At 46.3% G+C, this 17,762-nt stretch overlaps 2 protein-coding genes and 1 long non-coding RNA gene across 10 annotated transcripts in view; 1 reads left to right on the forward strand and 2 right to left on the reverse strand.

Annotated features, from left to right (window-relative positions):
- The window catches only part of LOC115639057 (beta-1,4 N-acetylgalactosaminyltransferase 2-like), a 33,879-nt gene extending 29,244 nt beyond the window's left edge, over positions 1–4,635 (reverse strand). Inside the window, exon 1 of one of the 3 annotated variants that reach the window (XM_030541366.1) lies at positions 4,098–4,635. In XM_030541366.1, coding sequence (XP_030397226.1) covers positions 4,098–4,168 — 71 coding nt within the window. In that variant the 5' untranslated portion in view covers positions 4,169–4,635. Of the gene's footprint in view, positions 1–4,077 lie in introns of all 3 variants that reach the window. The other 2 variants (XM_030541369.1, XM_030541367.1) reach the window with 2 other exon arrangements.
- Positions 767–16,787, forward strand: LOC115639062. Its single transcript, XR_003997592.1, has 3 exons — positions 767–937; positions 12,714–12,926; positions 16,702–16,787. It is a non-coding gene; the product is annotated as an uncharacterized LOC115639062 (long non-coding RNA).
- LOC115639058 (beta-1,4 N-acetylgalactosaminyltransferase 2-like) overlaps positions 16,030–17,762 on the reverse strand; it is a 48,715-nt gene continuing 46,982 nt past the window's right edge. For 2 of the 6 annotated variants that reach the window (XM_030541371.1, XM_030541370.1), the window contains exon 13: positions 16,030–16,796. In XM_030541371.1, the coding sequence (XP_030397231.1) occupies positions 16,585–16,796 (212 nt within the window). In that variant the 3' untranslated portion in view covers positions 16,030–16,584. The remainder of the gene's footprint in view (positions 16,797–17,762) is intronic. The other 4 variants (XR_003997587.1, XR_003997589.1, XR_003997590.1 and 1 more) reach the window with 3 other exon arrangements.

Genomic DNA, 17,762 nt, shown 5'->3' on the forward strand with positions numbered 1-17,762 from the left:
ACCTCGCCCGACATTAGCAATACCCCCGTGGCTTATTTACATTGACCCAAGAAAGGAAATGGCACTTATACAAACAGTACAGTGTGATGGGAAAGTCCAGCTAGACTTGGAATGCTGCCCGTCATGAAGGGCCCTATCCTGCAAGAACACGTACACAGGGAAGAGCCATTTCACTCACACAAGCTACTCCCCATTACTTCTGTAGTATTTTTTGAGTAATTAAGTTACTCACCTGCCTACCTGTTTTCAGAATCAAGTCTTAACAGAGAAGTGAGTTCATTATAGGGTTTGTGTTCACTGAACAATTAACTCAAGTTCTGTTCACACACAAACCCTCTGAGCTCCAAGTAGGGGTGCTTTTAGCTCAAGTTAGCTGGCCCATCAGGTGTATGGACTACAGCTGGTCAGCTGTTAACACAATTGCTCTATGCTACGGTGGCCACTCACACATCCCCAGAATAATGGACACTCTGATACTTCTGGGCATGGTGTGGGCCCGCCCCCGCCAGCATGAACTCCCACGCCTGGCGTGTACAAGCTCATGCTGCACAGTGTTAGTGTCACAGACCTAAGCAGCTTTTGCCCTGGCCTCCATGTTCAGGAAACGAGCATACACGTAGTCTCAAGCGAGAAACATTTCCTGTAAGTAACCGTTGGGGCTAGGTAAATTTTGTGGTCAGCCATTTCCAGGAAACCACCCCCCTCCCTGAGAGTGGTAACGAGGCACCTGTAAATCTCCTAATTAGGAGAAACCTGACCAAAAAATTGGACACGTCATTACCCTTATAAATTGCCCACCGTGTAAGCAGTGGACAGGGAGAGACGCAGAAAGCTGTTCCCGAAACCGAGCCTGATCAACTCGAGGACTCCCTCAGCCGCGTGTTTTAAGGAGCCTACCCGATTGCCGGTGATAATGAAACTTTTGTGGTTTGTGTGTGTGAGTATGCCTAGCTACTGATTTTGCTATTTTTGTTAGCTAACTGAATCTGTGATTGTGTTGTAAGCCGGAGATTCACGGCAAGCTTTAGTTGTCTTATTGCATTTTGCTTTTATTTAGACGAGTAATTGCATTTATGCTTAATAATAGCACCAACAGCACCCTTACTAACCCTTGGAAGGACCTGAATAACTACTGGGACCTAGAGAGGTACCAGGGTCAGCTTCTGTTTGTAATTGCAGTATTTTTATTATTTGTTCTGGTATTATATTGTAAGCCCAAGTTGTAACTAGTATTGAGTTGTTCCTTATCCTCACCTGTGACCCATTTAATAAAACCTCAATTTTAACCCCACGACTGATTGTTTGCGTTATACCCATTGTTACCTTCGGGGCACTTGTCACCCCTCCCGAGGACATCCAGTGATCGAGCCTCCACCCTATCCCAACACTCATTACCCGGTAGATAACGGGCACCTTGTGACCATATTGGTGGAGCGAGGGGCGAGAGTAATCAGTAATCAACACACACAGGACGCCATTTTGAAGAACGTGCTGCTCCACTCACACAGGTGGAGGTGGAATGGCACATTCTTCAAAATGGTGTCCCTCACCTGACACTGGACAAAAAACAAGTCTGGTTTTGTCTCAGTACCAGCCAGGGGACAAATCACCCCAAAAGAGGACTGTCTGGTTTAAAACTGGAGGAATGGCCTTCCTACACAGTGCTGCTCACCCGAGCCATTTTGTAGTGTGGCACTTTCCCCTTCAGCCAGACTAACTGGAGAGGAGTAACTTGAGATCACCCAGCAATGATGATGTTTTAACTATAAATTTTGTTTGTTTGTTTCCCTTTAAATTTTTCACATACAGAACAATTAGAGGAAACATTTGTACTTTTTTTTTTTTTTAAGTTCCTATAAAAAAATTTTTTAAAACACATCAAGGAAATATTTGTTGCCTTTTACGCATTGTAAAAGGCATTTTCCCTTTTGTTTTATATATCATTTTACTTAAAATCATGCAAATTGTACAGTGAAGGACAAAATTTAAAAAATTACAATAACTCCAAAAAACACTACTATTCGTCAGGCTTACATCCTCAAGTCACTTTCAATCCTATTCACACAAGAGACAAAACTACCAGATAGTCAAAAAAAAAAAAAAGCCAGAGCACACAAGTACAGAGAGATTATAAAAGTTGTGGATATTTTTAAACAAAAAAAACAAAAAAAAAAAAATTAATTCTGCCCCACTGTCCCTTTTAAAATTACCTTGAAGAATAAAATTCTAGAAACTAAACAAAGAAGATAATAAAATAAAAAACATAAGACATTCAGAACTAAAGCAAAACTGGTGCCCAGTCCAGTAAACATTTAATAATTGTGAGCATTATTCCTGGTATTGCCTAGTCTATCGGAGCATAACAAGATCTATTACTTTTTGGCTGGTGGTAGGAGGAAGATTGTAAAGAAAGCATTACATGTCTGTGGAATTATTGCACTTGATATTTAAGACAATATCCTCCCCAAGAGTAAAGATTTTGTTAGCCTTTTACATATAGGCTTAATCTTGAAATCCTCATACATTAATGAATAAGTCAATATGACTACTCTCCTGATTAGGGGTCATTTGTAAAGCAGTATATAAGTTTTACACCACCATATGCAAAGTTTTGGAATAAGCAAATACAACAACTTGCAAGTACAGTACAATGATCCAACACAAAAACATTGATGAAGTAGGGGGAAGGGTCTTATTACTGTTAGGGCATAGGAGCTCATGGAGTGAGGAATTTTTGAGAACACGTTACATTCAAGTCTTTTTGTTGGCAGAAATACACGTAATCGGAATACAAGATTACTGCTGCATTTACTCTTCTCGATCAACGAGGAAGAAAGACGTTTAAATGTATCTATGATTGCGGCCTTCCTGGGATTTACTGGGTTCCTTTGCATTGAGTCCCTGTTCTCTATTTTTAGTACCCTTTATTCTGAGGCCTAATGGTCATTTTTCTTTCTGAGACAAGTGGCTGAGTTTAAACATTGAAGCAGCAGAGTTTCTTCTCCCCTCCACAACCCCCTCCCCCCCCGTATCATTGAATATAACTGAGATGTGTGCGCCTTTTAAAATGTTTTAAAAATACTTAAGATTATAGCATATTCAAAAAGCATCAAGTTGGTTTAATTTACACACCTTTTCTTAAAGCTCATAAGGCATCATTAAGACCCTGTATAAAGACTCCCATCATTTTTTGGGGTCAGGGTCAAAAGTTAGACAGTCTTTTCCTTGTCACAATTAGTCATTAAATACACAGCAGTTTCCTCCTATAAATTCCCCCTTTAGCACCAGCTTTGTTGTTGTTACAGGTTTTAAAACAACCCCCCTACCCCATCTGTCTACATGGAAGTGACTGACAATTGTTTAAGTGTCTCTTAATAGAGGAGGCTCTCTCATCCTTGTTTAGCTTTTTACACGAAGATTCTAGTATATTTGTTTTAAAAGCATCAGTAGACAAATTGGTTTAATTTAGAAAGTTTTATTAAAATTAGCCATCGACCCACCTATAATGAGAGGAGAGCGCCATGCACTGACTGGGGATCTCTACAACTTTGCTGACAGTCAAGCAGAAAGCCACATTTCAACCCACAACATTATAGCCTTTGCAAGTCAAAGAAAGGCCCATAACCACACCAGCCTGAGGGCATAGGAAGCACCTTTACCATGGAAGGGAGTGAAGTGTGTTTTGCCTGTTTGAGCAGATCAGGTTAGCTTTTAAGAAGCAAAAGAAAATGCTACTGCCATTTGTTTACAAGGAGAGCTGTTCTACAGCCAAGGGGTTTCCTCTCCTGGCCAGTATCGAAGCTCAGGGATTCTAGTGTTTAATTCCAGGAAGGGTCTTCCCTTCACCCTCAGACAGTGCATAGTCACTGCTGCAGCAGAATAAGTAAATATCTGCCAAACTCAAGAGCCCAGCTCAATGGAACTGCGCTGGGTTTCCATTTGTAGATTCCCCCAGAAAATCTGAAGCCTGAACACAATGGACAGAAATTAGAGACAAATCCCTTTCACTCAGTTATTCTACTTATTAAAAAAAAACAACACAAAACAAACAACAACAAAAAACCAAAAACCACATACACAACAAGCCACAATCAAACCTGCAGTAAGATCTCAGCATCCTCTGGCAGCTAAAAGCCCAGGAATAAGGAGAGATCCAATCCCAAAACATGCTGATTCTGACCAAACACCCCCAATGACCACGAACTCCCCCACAAGTAACCAATTGCACTAATCTGAGCTATATAGCAAAGAGAGCTGTCCAACCCTCCCAGAAACTCACACCCCTAGTACACAGGCACCCAATACCATGTTAGCTCCAGGTATTTAGTATCTAAAGCCCCACCCACACAGGTATATCCAATGCCAGCCCTGCACCTGATACTCAGTGTCTACAGCCGCACCCTATTAACAAGTCCAATAGCTGCAGACCTACCTGAGAATCAAAGCATCAAACACATCTGTACCCTGAAGAGGCTTATAAAAAAAAAACCCACCTAAAAAAAGCTAGGGGAGAATATTTACCTGCTCTGTGGACTTTTTTAAAAAAGCAATTGCTTTAGCATGGCACAAAACTAGAAACTGGGAACTGCTGCAAAGTCAAATTGTTGGTGAAAAAACATAAAATGTAATTCAACTATGTGTCAGTCTGTTAAAATCAGGATAATGACAAACTTCACAACACCTAAGCCAAAAGGAGAAGCCTTGTCCATTTCAATATAGCCAGTGACAACCCAGCAATGCTACTGGAAATGTCCCCAATTCTGAGATTTTCAGACAAACTACTCAAAAGGTAAAAAGCTTCCTCTGGGGGGGAATGGCTCAGCTGTACCATCATCCTGTGCAAAATTCTCTCCATGAGAACAAAAGCCTACTAGAAATAAACTGCAAACAAACTACTGGTCAACTTAGAAAGGACATAAACATTGATCTTTTTAAAAAAATAGCTGCAAACTAAGCAAAATAAATTTTATTTTGGAAATGTAGAAAGAGAACACATACTGAACTGTATAGATACAAAAAGGAGTACATCTGGCACCTTAGAGACCTTAGGAGAACTTAAAATAGGTAGCAATTTTGCAACAAAAAAACTTCAAAAAGAGAGTCCAAAGAGAGTCTGCTGAACTCGAATTAATATGCAAATTAGATACCATTAACTTTGGTTTAAACAGAGACTGGGAATGGTTGGGTTATTACACTAATTGAATCTATTTCCCTATGTTAAGTTCTCCTCACACCCTCCATGGGTCACCTCAAATTATCACTTCAAAGTTTTTTTTTCCTCCTGGTGACGATAGCTCACCTCAATTAATTAGACTTTTCCACTTGGTATGCATACTTCCACTTTTTCATGTTCTCTGTATGTATAAATATCTCCTGTCTGTGTGTTCCATTCTATGCATCCCAAGAAGTGAGCTGTAGCCCATGAAAGCTTATGCTGAAATAAATTTGTTAGTCTTCAAGGTGCCACAAGTACTTCTGTTCTTTTTGCATATACAGACTAACATGGCTGCTACTCTGAAACCTGTATAGATACAGCCCTCATAATAAATGCAACCCAGAACACCAGTGCCAGAAAGAAACCACTGGATAAATACAATTCACCAGTAAAACAACTTGTTAAATTATTTTGAACAGTATAATCCAGCTTATCCTGCTATGCAGGAGCAAAGTCTGTAGGCCAATTTTAGCTAATAATTGCTCTGGTTTGGATCAAATCACAGTTGTCAGCACAAACACTAGGAACCCTGCCTAGAGCAGTTTGGTTTGGTTTTATTCTTTCAGCTAACAGTTGGTTGCCACTGCCATATGAATCAGGGCCGCATATAACCCCTCTAACCAAGCTCACCTGCACCACAGAGAGGCTTTCCTCAGCTGAAAGACAGCACAGTCTATCAGGGAGGATACTGGAGAGGGAGTCAGGAGAGGTGGGTTCTGTTCCATCTCCATCACTGGGCAGCTGTGTGACCATAAGCAAGTCCCTTCACCCTTCTGTGCCTCTATTTATTTACCCACCCATCCTTTGGTCTGGTTGGTCTTCTTAGACCAGCGGTTCTCAAACTGTGGGTCGGGACCCTGACGTGGGTCATGACCCCATTTTAATAGGGTTGCCAGGATTGGCTTAGACTTGCTGGGGCCTAGAGCTGAAGCCAAAGTCCAAGTCCCACCACCCTGGGCTGTTGCCAAAGCCCAAGGGAGGAGCTCTGGTTACAGACCTCCTGCCCAGTGCTGAAGCCCTTGGGCTTCAGCTTTGGCTCCTACTGCCAGGGACGGTGGGGCTCGGGCTTTGGCCTCCCCACCCAGTGCAGCAGGGCTCGGGTGGGCTAAGGCTTTGGTCCTCGCTCCTGGGGGGTCATGCTGTCAGAAGGGGAGCCAGTTACATCCCAGTTAGGAGGTGTGATTTGCATGCCAAGGAGGCAGAAGGACAAGAACGGGGACAATTAGAAGGTCAGAGTTAATAAACCACTAGGCCTAATAGTCTTGAGCCTCAAGCCCCTGCTTAGAGCTCAGCAGGAGCTGAGGCCTGCAGCACCCAGGACTGCTGGGTGCCCCAACCCCCCAGGAATCCTACTTGCCCCAGCTGGGCTTACCTTGGGCAGCAGAGCTGGGTGGCTTTTCTGGCTCCCCAGGCAGCCAACCTCTGGCAGCTGAGGAAGGGGACTGCCAGCTCCATTCCTGGGAACAGAAGTCAGAGCCTCAGATCTACTTCCTGATCAGAGAGCCAGGGGAGGGAGGCACCGTCCCAGGCCCTGACACCAGAGGGGAGCCCCCTTCAGTCCTGCCAACCACCAGACATAAAAAATCATAGCTGGATTCCACACTCCCCCTACCCCGCCAAAAATAATCATGAGATTTTAAAGTTAGCATCAAACCAGGTCTTTTCAGTTGGTCTGTTTACCTTTAACCGCCCTCTACTCTTCTGGCTGGGTGTTGAAAAGTCAACCTTTGATGCACACAAAAAAAGGGCTCCTCTCCCTGGCTGCTTCACTTACCCTCTCCCCTTCCCAGGACCCACCAACCCCACCTCACTAACTCCCTCAAAACGCTCCTTCCCTCCCCGCCTTCTTCTCTACCCAGATCCCAAGGAGAGGAGACGTTCCAGAGCCAGGGCCGGGTTTACGATGGTGCCATGGAGCCGGGCCCATGCTCAGAAGGGGGACCCGGCCTGCTCTGCTTGTCCTGTGCCCTGGGCTCCCACCCTCCAGCCTGCTGCCCCCCTCACACACCACCTGCTCCTCTCGGCCTGCCCAGCCGCCGGCCGAGGGCTCTTCTCCACCCCTTGGCCCCACCTGCTAGCTTCTCTCCGTCCCCTGGCCAGACCCCAGTGCACCTCCGGTTCTGGGCCGTCTCTGCTTCCCACCACCTGTGGGGCCCCCCCACCTGTCTCCCCAGAGCTGAGCCACCTGGGACTGGGGCAGAAGCCTGGCCAGTCTCAGCCAGTGTGGGGGGAGGCTTGGCTGGGCTCCACCAGGCAAGTGGGTCCTTAGGGAGCCTGGCTGATGGCACCATTCTCGAGTGGCTGGAGCGATTCCCCACCCCAGGACCAGCCCTGACTGCACTGGCTGCCCAGCCTGTCAGACACAGTTGCCTCCCAGAGGGCCGGTGAGTGCAGCCAGGAGGCAAGATGTGGGGTGGGGTGCTGGGCTGTAAGGGGGTGGGGAAGATCTCTGTGTTGGGGCACTAGGGAGTGGGGGTTGTGTGTGGGGTGCTGGGCACTTATGGTGGGGCTGTGGGCAGAGAGCGCTGGGCGGGGTGATGGTGTGCAGGGTGCTGTGCATTTGTGGCAGGGTCTGGGGGTGGCATAGCAGGTCTGGAGGGGGCTCTGGTCATAGGAAATCAGGGGGTGTTCCGGTGTTGGGTAGGTGGTGGTGGTGTATGGTGTGACATGGGCCCACCCCTGAGCGGAAGGGGCATGCTGGCAGCACAGGGCCAGGCAGGCCATTTTGTATCTGGCAACTGCTGATTTGTAAATAGTGCCCCTGCCATGCTATGCCCTTGGCCAGCCCCTCACTCTGCCCTCGTCGTCCCCCCCCATGCTCCATTGCCCTCATGGAGGCCCACAACTATGTTTGGCACCAGGCCCACAAAAGGTTAATCGGGCCCTGTCCAAAGCAGTGGGAGGCTTTTCCCTCACTCCACTCTCCCTCCTTCTGCCTCTGGACTCTCTCTCTGCTATAGGAGCATACATGAAGCTAGGTCAGTGGCAGGGCAGGTCTGTGTCCTTCCCTCCAAAACAGCGCCACAGAGGTCTGCCACGTGCCCAGCCCTGGAAATCACATGGCTGGGAGAAACTTTTTGCATCATGATGACAGCTCCTCCGGCAGGCCCACAAACTTCTGTGATATGCAATAGTTGGCAATAATGCAACACTGGTTTTCTCTGGCTACTTGGAGGATATTTCCCCTACCTACCACTACCCCAGTTTGGGGACTTGACATCCAATCTCCTCCATCTCTCACCCCATTACTATCCTCTGTCCCCACCCCCTTCCTGGCCCCACATCCACTGCACCCCATTTCCCTGCAACCCCTAAATCTGCCTCCTGCTCCCCCTTACTCTCCACACTCACTTTTCACAGAAGTACTTTTCTGAGAAGTAAGCGTGACACGGTATTGTGGCCGGACAGCAGTGGCTGCTGGCTGGGAGCCCGGCAGTGCCAGGACACATCATCAGCAAGCCCCAACACCAGTGCTTGATTTGTGCTTGGGCTTGCCAGCAGCCGCCTCCCTCCAGCTCTAAAGGCAGCACCGCTGCCAGCAGCAGTGCAGAAGTCAGAGTAGCAATACCAGACCATGCCACCCTGACATCTGCACTGCTGCTGGCAGCGGTGCTGCCTTCAGAACTGGATGACTGGCCAGCAGATGCCACCTTCCGGCCACCCAGGCTGGGCTGCACAGGAAGGAGTTACTGAGCTTGTGGGCTCCCCCGGCCATACAACTCCTGATCACTGGGCCTACAGGAAGGGGGAACTCAGAGGTTCACCTACTAGCTCCACTAAGGGGTGAGCCTTGCTGCCTGCCACCAGGCTGGCAGCTCCAGGCAACATTGCCCACCACCTGGTTGGCTGGCCAGGGGCTCCAAGCACACGCTCGCCCACACTCAATCCTGCTCTGGCAGCCTACACCCATGAGCTTGAGGCATGGATGGCACCTCCTGGACCACTGTGCCTTGGATGGTCGCCCACGTGACCTATGAGGAAAGATTAAAACAATGGGGCATATTTACTCTTGCCAGCAAGTTAAAGAAGTATGGGCTGGATGAATAGACTATAACATGGATAGAAAGCTGGCTAGATCATCGGGCTCAGTGGGTAGTGATCAGTGGCTTCATGTCTAGTTGGCAGCTGGTATCAAGCGGAGTGTCCAAAGGGTCAGTCATGGAGCTGGTTTTGTTCGATATCTTTATTAATGATCTGGAGAATGGCATGGATTACACCCTCAGGAAGTTTGCAGATAACACTAAACTGGGAGGAGTGGTAGATATGCTGGAGGGTAGGGATAGGATACAGAGGGACCTAGGGGTTACAGTGGAAAAGAAGCTGGATATGAGTCAACAGTGTGCCCCTGTTGCCAAGAAGGCTAATGGCATTTTGAGCTGTATAAGTAGGACCATTGCCAGCAGATCGAGGGACCTGATAATTCCCTCTATTCGACATTAGTGAGGCCTCATCTGGAATACTGTGTCCAGTTTTGGGCCCCACACTACAAAAAGGATATGGAAAAATTGGAAAGAGTCCAGTGGAAGGCAATAAAAATAATTAGGGGGCTGGAGCACATGACTTATGAGAGGCTGAGGGAATTGGGATTGTTTAGTCTGCAGAAGAGAAGAATGGCGGGGGGGGATTTGATAGCTGCTTTCAATTACCTGAAAGGGGGTTCCAAAGAGGATGAATCTAGACTGTTCTCAGTGGTACCAGATGACAGAATAAGAAGTAATGGTCTCAAGTTGCAGTGTGGGAGATTTAGGTTGGATATTAGGAAAAACTTTTTCACTAGGAGGGTGGTGAAGCACTGGAATGGGTTACCTAGGGAGGTGGTGGAATCTCCTTCCTTAGAGGTTAAGGTCAAGCTTGACAAAGCCCTGGCTAGGATGATTTAGTTGGGGATTGGTCCTGATTTAAGCAGTGGGTTGGACTAGATACCCTCCGGAGGTCCCTTCCAACCCTGATATTGTATGATTCTATGAAAAGAACCCCCATCATTACAAAGAGGATCTGGAAGAGAGCAACCAAAATGATCAAAGGTTTAACAAACCTGACCTAGGAGGAAAGGTTAAAACAATGGGGCATGTTTAGTGCTGAGAAAAGAGGGGAAGGAGGCTGATAATCTTAAAATAGGTTAAGGGCTTGTTACAAAGAGTACTGTGATAATTTGTTCTCCATGTCCACTGAAGGTCAGAGAAGTAGTAATGGGCTAAATCTAAGGCTCAGGCTTTCCTCTGAAGGAATACTGGGAAAGAGGAGAAGGTGCCACCCCTCCACTCCCTAGAAGAGACCTGGTAAGAGAAGGTGGAGTAGCCTGCTGAGTCAAAATGACACAGCAGGTTTGTGGGAGCCAGGGCCTGGGAAGGGTAGGACATACCAGCTGTGGTGCCATCTGGGCCCCTGAGGTTCAGATAGACATCTGGGTGGAAGGGTGATAACTAGAACCCTTTAAAAGTCAGCTCATCCCTAATTTAAATATGCATTTGAACCCTGCTGCTTTATTGTTTTACAGAATTTACAGAATTTTAAAAATTTTGTTCAAGATTAATACTTCTCGGACATGCGGTCTGTTTGTGATACGGCAGAAGCGGTGGCGGGCAAAGCTGGGTCGCTTTCAAAACTGGCTTGTGGGAGGGGACAAAAGCCTGTTGCCGTCTCACCACCGAGGTGATTGTCCCCATTCCCAAAGGCGGCGAGTAGGGTGTAAACTGTGCAGTGTACCAGTTAAAGGAACGGTGATCTTCAATGGTGAATGATTAAAGGGATGGTGTCAGGTGAACACAGGCCCACACTGTTGGTTTTATGACCCAAAAAGCAATATTTGGTCTATCTAGAACTGTCTCCATAGATACTTTTTTAAATTAAAGATTCCAGTAGAAATCTGTATTTTACCACGTGAAAACAGCAGCAAATGTGCCAGTGGGGAAGGAACTGAAATATTAAATTTATTCTAAACAGCAGCCAAACAGATCACAGTGCAAAAAGTAAATCATTAATGGAACACAAATTAGATTATTAGCTAAAATCGCTTTAGATTTAACATCCTGGAAAATTAATGGGACTACACGGCCTATAAATCAGGGCAGAGCTGGTCTTTACAAAATTATTTACTGTGTGTTAAAAGAGTTAAGGAAATTATGATTTTTAAAGATACACCCAATTCATCCCAAGATAAACGCGACTGACTTTAAGGATATTTTTCCCTCCTTAAACAAACAAACAAACAAAACCTGACACTGTCCCTTTAATTAGATCTGTCCTAGTGAACTACAAAACCTACATATCTGTAGTTTCACTCCGCATAGGAGAGGGGGTTTAATCAATGTGAAGCCCCCAGCTATTCCTTAAACAGCGAGTGCCTATGGAGTATATTAGCTTCCTGCATGTCAAACAAGGGGACATGTGACCTTATATATAACCAGTTCATATTTGTTTATCTACCTCTCAGTGACAATAGAATACAATAGGTAGTGGCAACTCCACATGCTGCAGTGTAGAGGAAAAAATTACTTTCTTTTTCTGAAGAAAAAATGTTCTTTAAAAAAAAATTATCAGCTCTCCTTTCACTTTAATTTGTTCATTAGTTGTAAAACCTCAGCAGTGCTAAATTGTTCAGTTGTGACTAATTTTTTTTAAAATGCTCAATATTCCATTACTTTTTTTCTTTTTAACTTTGATATTTACTTCTGTCAGCCGTACAACTTCTCTCAGCTCCTCTGTCTCAGCGGACGCTTTGGTTGTGTGATGACTGGTCACTTTTGCATAGGCTGGCATTCAGTTGCCATTCAGACCACATTGCTTGTGGCGACACCTTTGCACCCCAGATGGTGTCCCTTTGAAGCGGGGAAGTATTTTTAGGTGGTGTGAAATCTGGATGGTTCGCCTTTACCAGTGCTCAGCGTGTGTTAATGATAAAGCAGTCAGGGCTGGATTATAAAAGTAACAACCAGACAGGAATGGCTTGTGACTAAAGTGACTTCTTACATATCATCTGAAGCTTAGGACAGTTCAATACACAGATGTGCAGATAGAGAGGTAGAACTAATCCATATTGCAGTTATCCTGGTTTTGAAATCCCCAGTCAGCTGCCATGTTGTTCTGTACTCCCTCATGCCTGATACTGGGAGACACGGGGAGTAGCTAGTCCACCTGACTGAGTTCTTCAAACAGGTGTGTGGAATAAAGTGCTGCTCCCCACCCCACCCCCCCATCATCGATCCAATGCAATTTCAGACTATCCATCGAAAAGTTGTACTTGACTGTAATGATATTTTTCCTCCCTTCGGTTGATTGTTTATTTTCTCTCCCTTCCCCTATTGCTCCATGTTCTTTGCCTTGTACTTTCGTGAGGCAGGCTAGTTGGCTCAGATTTGGAGTTGTGACTGTGGATGGACGCAGACTCCATTTTTCTTCCAGCTAGGTTTTGCCACAAACCGCTTTACTCCACTGTTTCATTTTTAAAATGAAAGCAAAAAATTATACTGCACCTGTGTATGTTTATCTCCATTCTTAGGAGAAACAAAGAGGTCAGCGAGGCTGAGGATTCGATGGGTGGGTGCTGATATGACTCAAGGCATGGACTTAAGTGTGAGGTGCTACTGCAGTACAAAGAGAGAAGTGGCTAGTGATTTTGAGGGCCTGCTGTGGAAGGCATCTTCATGGGGCCTGGTTTTCAGAAAGTGCTGAGCATCCACTCTCTGGACCTTGTTGAAGACACACCTGTAAGGTGAGGTGGTGGCCTTGGAGGGAATAGGGGGTAGGTGGGAGGGGGCAGTGGAGTCAGAAGAGGGGGTGGGGGGAATTTGGGATGTGCAGGACTGCGGCAGCCAGAGAAAGGAGACTTTCCCCAGCTCCAGGGCTGTGGCTGCCAGGGAGAGACAGCCCTCCTTCCCAGCCTAAGCTCTATGGCTGCTGTGGAGGGGGAGAGACCCTCCTTCCCAGACCCAGCTCAGGGGCTACTGTGGTGGGGGAGAGAGGGTACATCCATCACATTAGAACGGTAAGATTACTGATATTAAAATATGAGTTGTGTGCTTTTATTTATTATTAAGGTTTTTTTTATACAGTGCTTTTATCCAAAGTGCTTTACAATAGTTACATGTTGTATGTACCATTAGCTGTCAGTATATTTATGCTGCATCTGTAATTTTCACTCCATGCATCTGAAGAAGCAGGTTTTTTACCCATGAAAGCTTATGCACAAATACATCTGTTAGTCTTTAAGGTGCCACTGGACTCCTCGTAAGATTTGGAAAGATCATTAAGTGGTTCGCCGAGACCCTCAGCAATTTTCAAGTGGTCCGCAAAAAAAAGTTTGAAAATCACTGACTTAACTTTAGTTGTGGCAGCAGAATACAAAGCACTGTCTATAGAATCATGAGGTATCATTATGCATCTCAACTGTATTACACAGCAAGACTCTCAGCAATAAGGGCTGGCTTTCAAGCAGGGCCCTTTTCTTTTTGTGGTAGCTTTTAAAACACTCATCCTAAATACTTTTAAGAAGAACACTGCAGCATTGAGAATACACAATCTCTTACCTAGTTATAAAAGAATAGTAAGTGTACTAGAAAATCACCATTATGTAGAAAGCTCTCAGTGTCACCACGGGGGGACATAGAGCACAAAGAATTTCAGCTCTTGCATGAATGGATAGGACTTTTCAGAACCACAAGGAAAGTTCACATTTTAAGTCAATGTTCAACTCAAATAAGTTATTTTAATTATCCACATCACAGTAGTGTAAAGGAAACCCGATCACGGTAGGTGCTGTCCAATCATAACAGAGATGGCCCCTGCCCCAATGAGCTCACAGGCTACAAGACATACAGAGAGGAGCAAAAATCAAAGCTAGGTCATTTGCCTAACCAATGTCAGAACACTTCATACCAAGGCCAAGTTCTCTCATCTCGTTAGAAGTATGGGGCCTTGATGTGTAAGACCCGTGGTCTGCTTGAGGCATTTACTTCTTGGCAGAAATTAGCATCCAGGTCCCACCACTGCGGTAATGGTGGGGTTTTTTTGATGTTGTGGTTAGCTGCCCACTAGGAACTGAACTCCACCATTTCACATAGGCCACGAGCTAGCAGATGAAAAGAACTTGGGTCACGTGAACGTGGACTGCATTTAGGCAGGACAGTTAGGAGAGTTTGCATTTTCCTCCTCTTAAGTAAGCTAGGTTTCCAACATTCCCACTCTGGTCCTTAAGTAAGGAGTAATCATAAGAAATTCTCAACAAATATTGCATAGACAACATACTAACTCCATTTAGGATAAACCAAGTGTCACGGAGTCCCTGGGCAATGCTTTGGAACTGCTCCCCACAAAGCCAGTCAGGACTTTGGGGAGCCTTCTTCTTCTTGGAGCAGACTGTTTTTAGGGCAAGCTTACATGGCTTCACCTTTTTGGGTTTGACCTTGGAGCATTTACCATATGCTCCTCTGTGCGCTTTTTACAGCAAGTCTGCCCAGGTGGGGTCCTGGAAGCCAGATGGTCTGACACGCACCCCCACTTTGCAGTTAGATGTGACTTTTAGCAAGCCAGTAAAACAGAGGTTTATTAGATGACAGGAACACGGTTTAAAACAGAGCTTGTAGGCAGAGAGAACGGGACCCCTCAGATGGGTCCATATTGGGGCCCAGCGAGCCAGATAACCTCGTCTGCCATCACTTCCCATGCCCAGCAAGCTCCAAACTGAAACCCCCTCCAGCCCCTCCTTTCTGGCCTTTGTCTTTTTCCCGGGCCAGGAGGTTACCTGATCTTTTTGTTTTTCCAAATCTTTAGCATCCTCTTGCAGGGGGGAGGGGCCTGGGTCATTTGTTGCCAGGAGACGGAGTGTCAAACAGAAACTGAGGCACCCACACAGTATTCAGAGGAAACATTAAGAACAGTCCTACTTCGTCACACCAAGCACTTCAGTCTAAACATAAAAGTGATTTTGCTTCTGGCACTCGACTTGTGAGCACTCATTCCAGTTACAATAATTCCTCACTTAAAGTTGTCCTGGTTAACATTGTTATGTTGCTGATCAATTAGGGAACATGCTCATTTAAAGCTGCGCAGTGCTCCCTTATTACATTGTTTGGCAACCGCCTCTTTTGTCCACTCTTGCAGGAAGAGCAGCCTGTTGGAGCTAGCTGGTGGGAGCTTGGAACCAGGGCAGACCGACAGCCCCCCTATCAGCTCCCTGCTTCCCTAAGTTCCCTGTGCAGCACCTGCCCAGCAGGCTATCAATTGCCGGCAGTTCAGCTGTCCCTCCTCCTACTGCAGGGGAGGGGAGAAATAGGGGGGCTAATTTCAGGGTGTCCCCCTCCCCCTACTCCTGTCCCCCACTTACCCCATCTCCACAGAGAGCAGGGTGGGGACAGGACAGGGCTCAGGAGGAAGAGAACTTGCTGGGCATACATGCTGTCTCAACTTCCTGATTTTGTTAAAGGCGATGTACTCAGAGTGGGGTCAGCATACATAAAGGGGCAATGTGCATCTCTCTCCCTCTCCCACACAAAGGGTGTATGTCTCTGTCTACCATGCTGTCTCCCCTCCCTCCATTCATGCTGCCTTGTAGAGTGGGAGGCTACATTAACAATGTGTTAACCCTTGAGGGCTCAGCCAAATGCTAGTTCATCATTTAGCAGTAAGGCATTCCCTGGGAAATATCCCACCCTCTGACTTCACCCCCTCAACCAAGCTTCACAATCATCATCGCTGTGTACCAGTATTAAATTGTTTGTTTAAAATTCTCTGTGTGTGTGTGTGTATTAAGTTTTTGTCTGGTGAAAAAAATTTCCCTGGAACCTAACCCCCCCATTTACATTAATTTTTATGGGAAAATTGGATTTGCTTAACATCGTTTCGCTTAAAGTCACATTTTTCAGGAACATAATTACAACGTTAAGCGAGGAATTACAGTACGCCTCCAAGAAGGAAGTCAGACAGTCTGTGCATCCCTGATAATCCATTCAAATGCAGGGAGGATCTGGAGTGCTACCAGATCAAACCAGTAGGAATTCCACTCTGCCCCGCTTCAGTCTGCACTGGCTGGAAAGGACACAGTGCAGGCAATGATGAATCTGGCTCAGTATTAGCAAAAACTGCCTCACTCAATGATCAGAGAAGCTTTGCAATGAAGAAGACACCATCGCAAGGCCTGTAGCAGGACCAGAATGCAGATAATACATATGACTGCGTTGTCCATTTCAAGTTTGGGCCAAGAGATTCCAGATCCCAAATTCAGCCCATTAAAAAGTTTTTATAGAAAGGTAGGTGCAAAAAGGAAGGCATCCAGTGTGGCACAAATAAGGCAATTAGACTGAAGCCCAGAGCGTACGCCTGCCATGGGTATCAGGGAGGTTAACGTAGAAATTGCACAGAGCAGGGTAAAAGGGTTATCTTGTTGAGTAGCATTTCAGTCGGTTTTTGAAGTAGTGCAAAGCTAGCTTAAATTGGACTTGTGCATCAGTGTTGTCCCGGAATGTTTTATATTGGTCTTCTATCTTAGCCAGGTTGGGATCAGATGCAGGATTATGGTTTTGGTGACCGACAGAAACATCACTGCAGGAACCGACAAGCAAGATGCCCAGACCATCCACGAAAAATTCTGGGGAGAAGAAAAAAAATTGAAAATCAAAGTTAAGTGACCCTGCATTTCCCTGAGAACAGCTCTGAAATTATTTTACAAGGCTCTGTATGGTCAATTCAGGCTTGAATCACTTCGCCATGTAAAGGAATTGAGCCACGGGTCCTCGGAGTCTAAAACCAAGCTGCTATGGCTTGGCCTAGAGAACCAGGTCCATTCACTGGTGGACACTAGTAGAATCGAATCTCTGTGGGTATGTGTACAATGCAGTCAAGGTGTGGTGGCAGCATGGAAAGCCAAACCCGTGCTAGCATGGCTGGAAATAGCAGCATTAGACGCAGCAACCCAGGCTGTACTAGCATCCCTGGGTACGTCCTCATGACGGCAGCCCGTGCTGAAGCCTGTGCTACCACCTATGTCTGTATGCAGCTATTTTGAGCCCTGCTAGTGTGAGTATATGTAAAATCACCTCAAAGTGCAGTGTAGATGCCCGCTATGGAGTCTAGCCACAGCGTTAACATGGATGACACTAATCTTTTGTGGCGTTTCCCTGTTTTAGCTGCAAACATTTCATAGTATTCTAAGAGATGAATCGTGGCATGGGGGGGAGGGTCACCGACTCTGGGTGTATTTCTTTGGAGGGTCGCTGCTGCCCTTGCTAGGACCCCCTTGGTTTGCCCCTGGTAAGAGTGGTTCTTTGATTCTGACCTTTGCCTGAGTCTGGAAGTGTCTCTGTCTCTGAGCGGTGCTCAGGGAAGCAGCCTGAGGCAGGGGAGTTGCCCCTCTGCTGTCCCAGGCCTTTCTGCCTCCTCCTCTGTTCTCCTTCCTTTATAGGAGACCTTGTTTCCTCCACTGGGCACAGCTGTGATTACCTGCCCTCATGACTGGCAGCTGCGTGTGTGGTGGGGGCTTGGCACTTCCCTGCCGACAGGAGAAGCTCCCTTCCCCTCCTGCCTAAGCTCAGTATGGGGTTTGTAGATCCCAGAT

The sequence above is a fragment of the Gopherus evgoodei genome, chromosome 23 (genome assembly GCF_007399415.2).
Source record: "Gopherus evgoodei ecotype Sinaloan lineage chromosome 23, rGopEvg1_v1.p, whole genome shotgun sequence".
Classification (NCBI taxonomy): domain Eukaryota; kingdom Metazoa; phylum Chordata; order Testudines; family Testudinidae; genus Gopherus; species Gopherus evgoodei.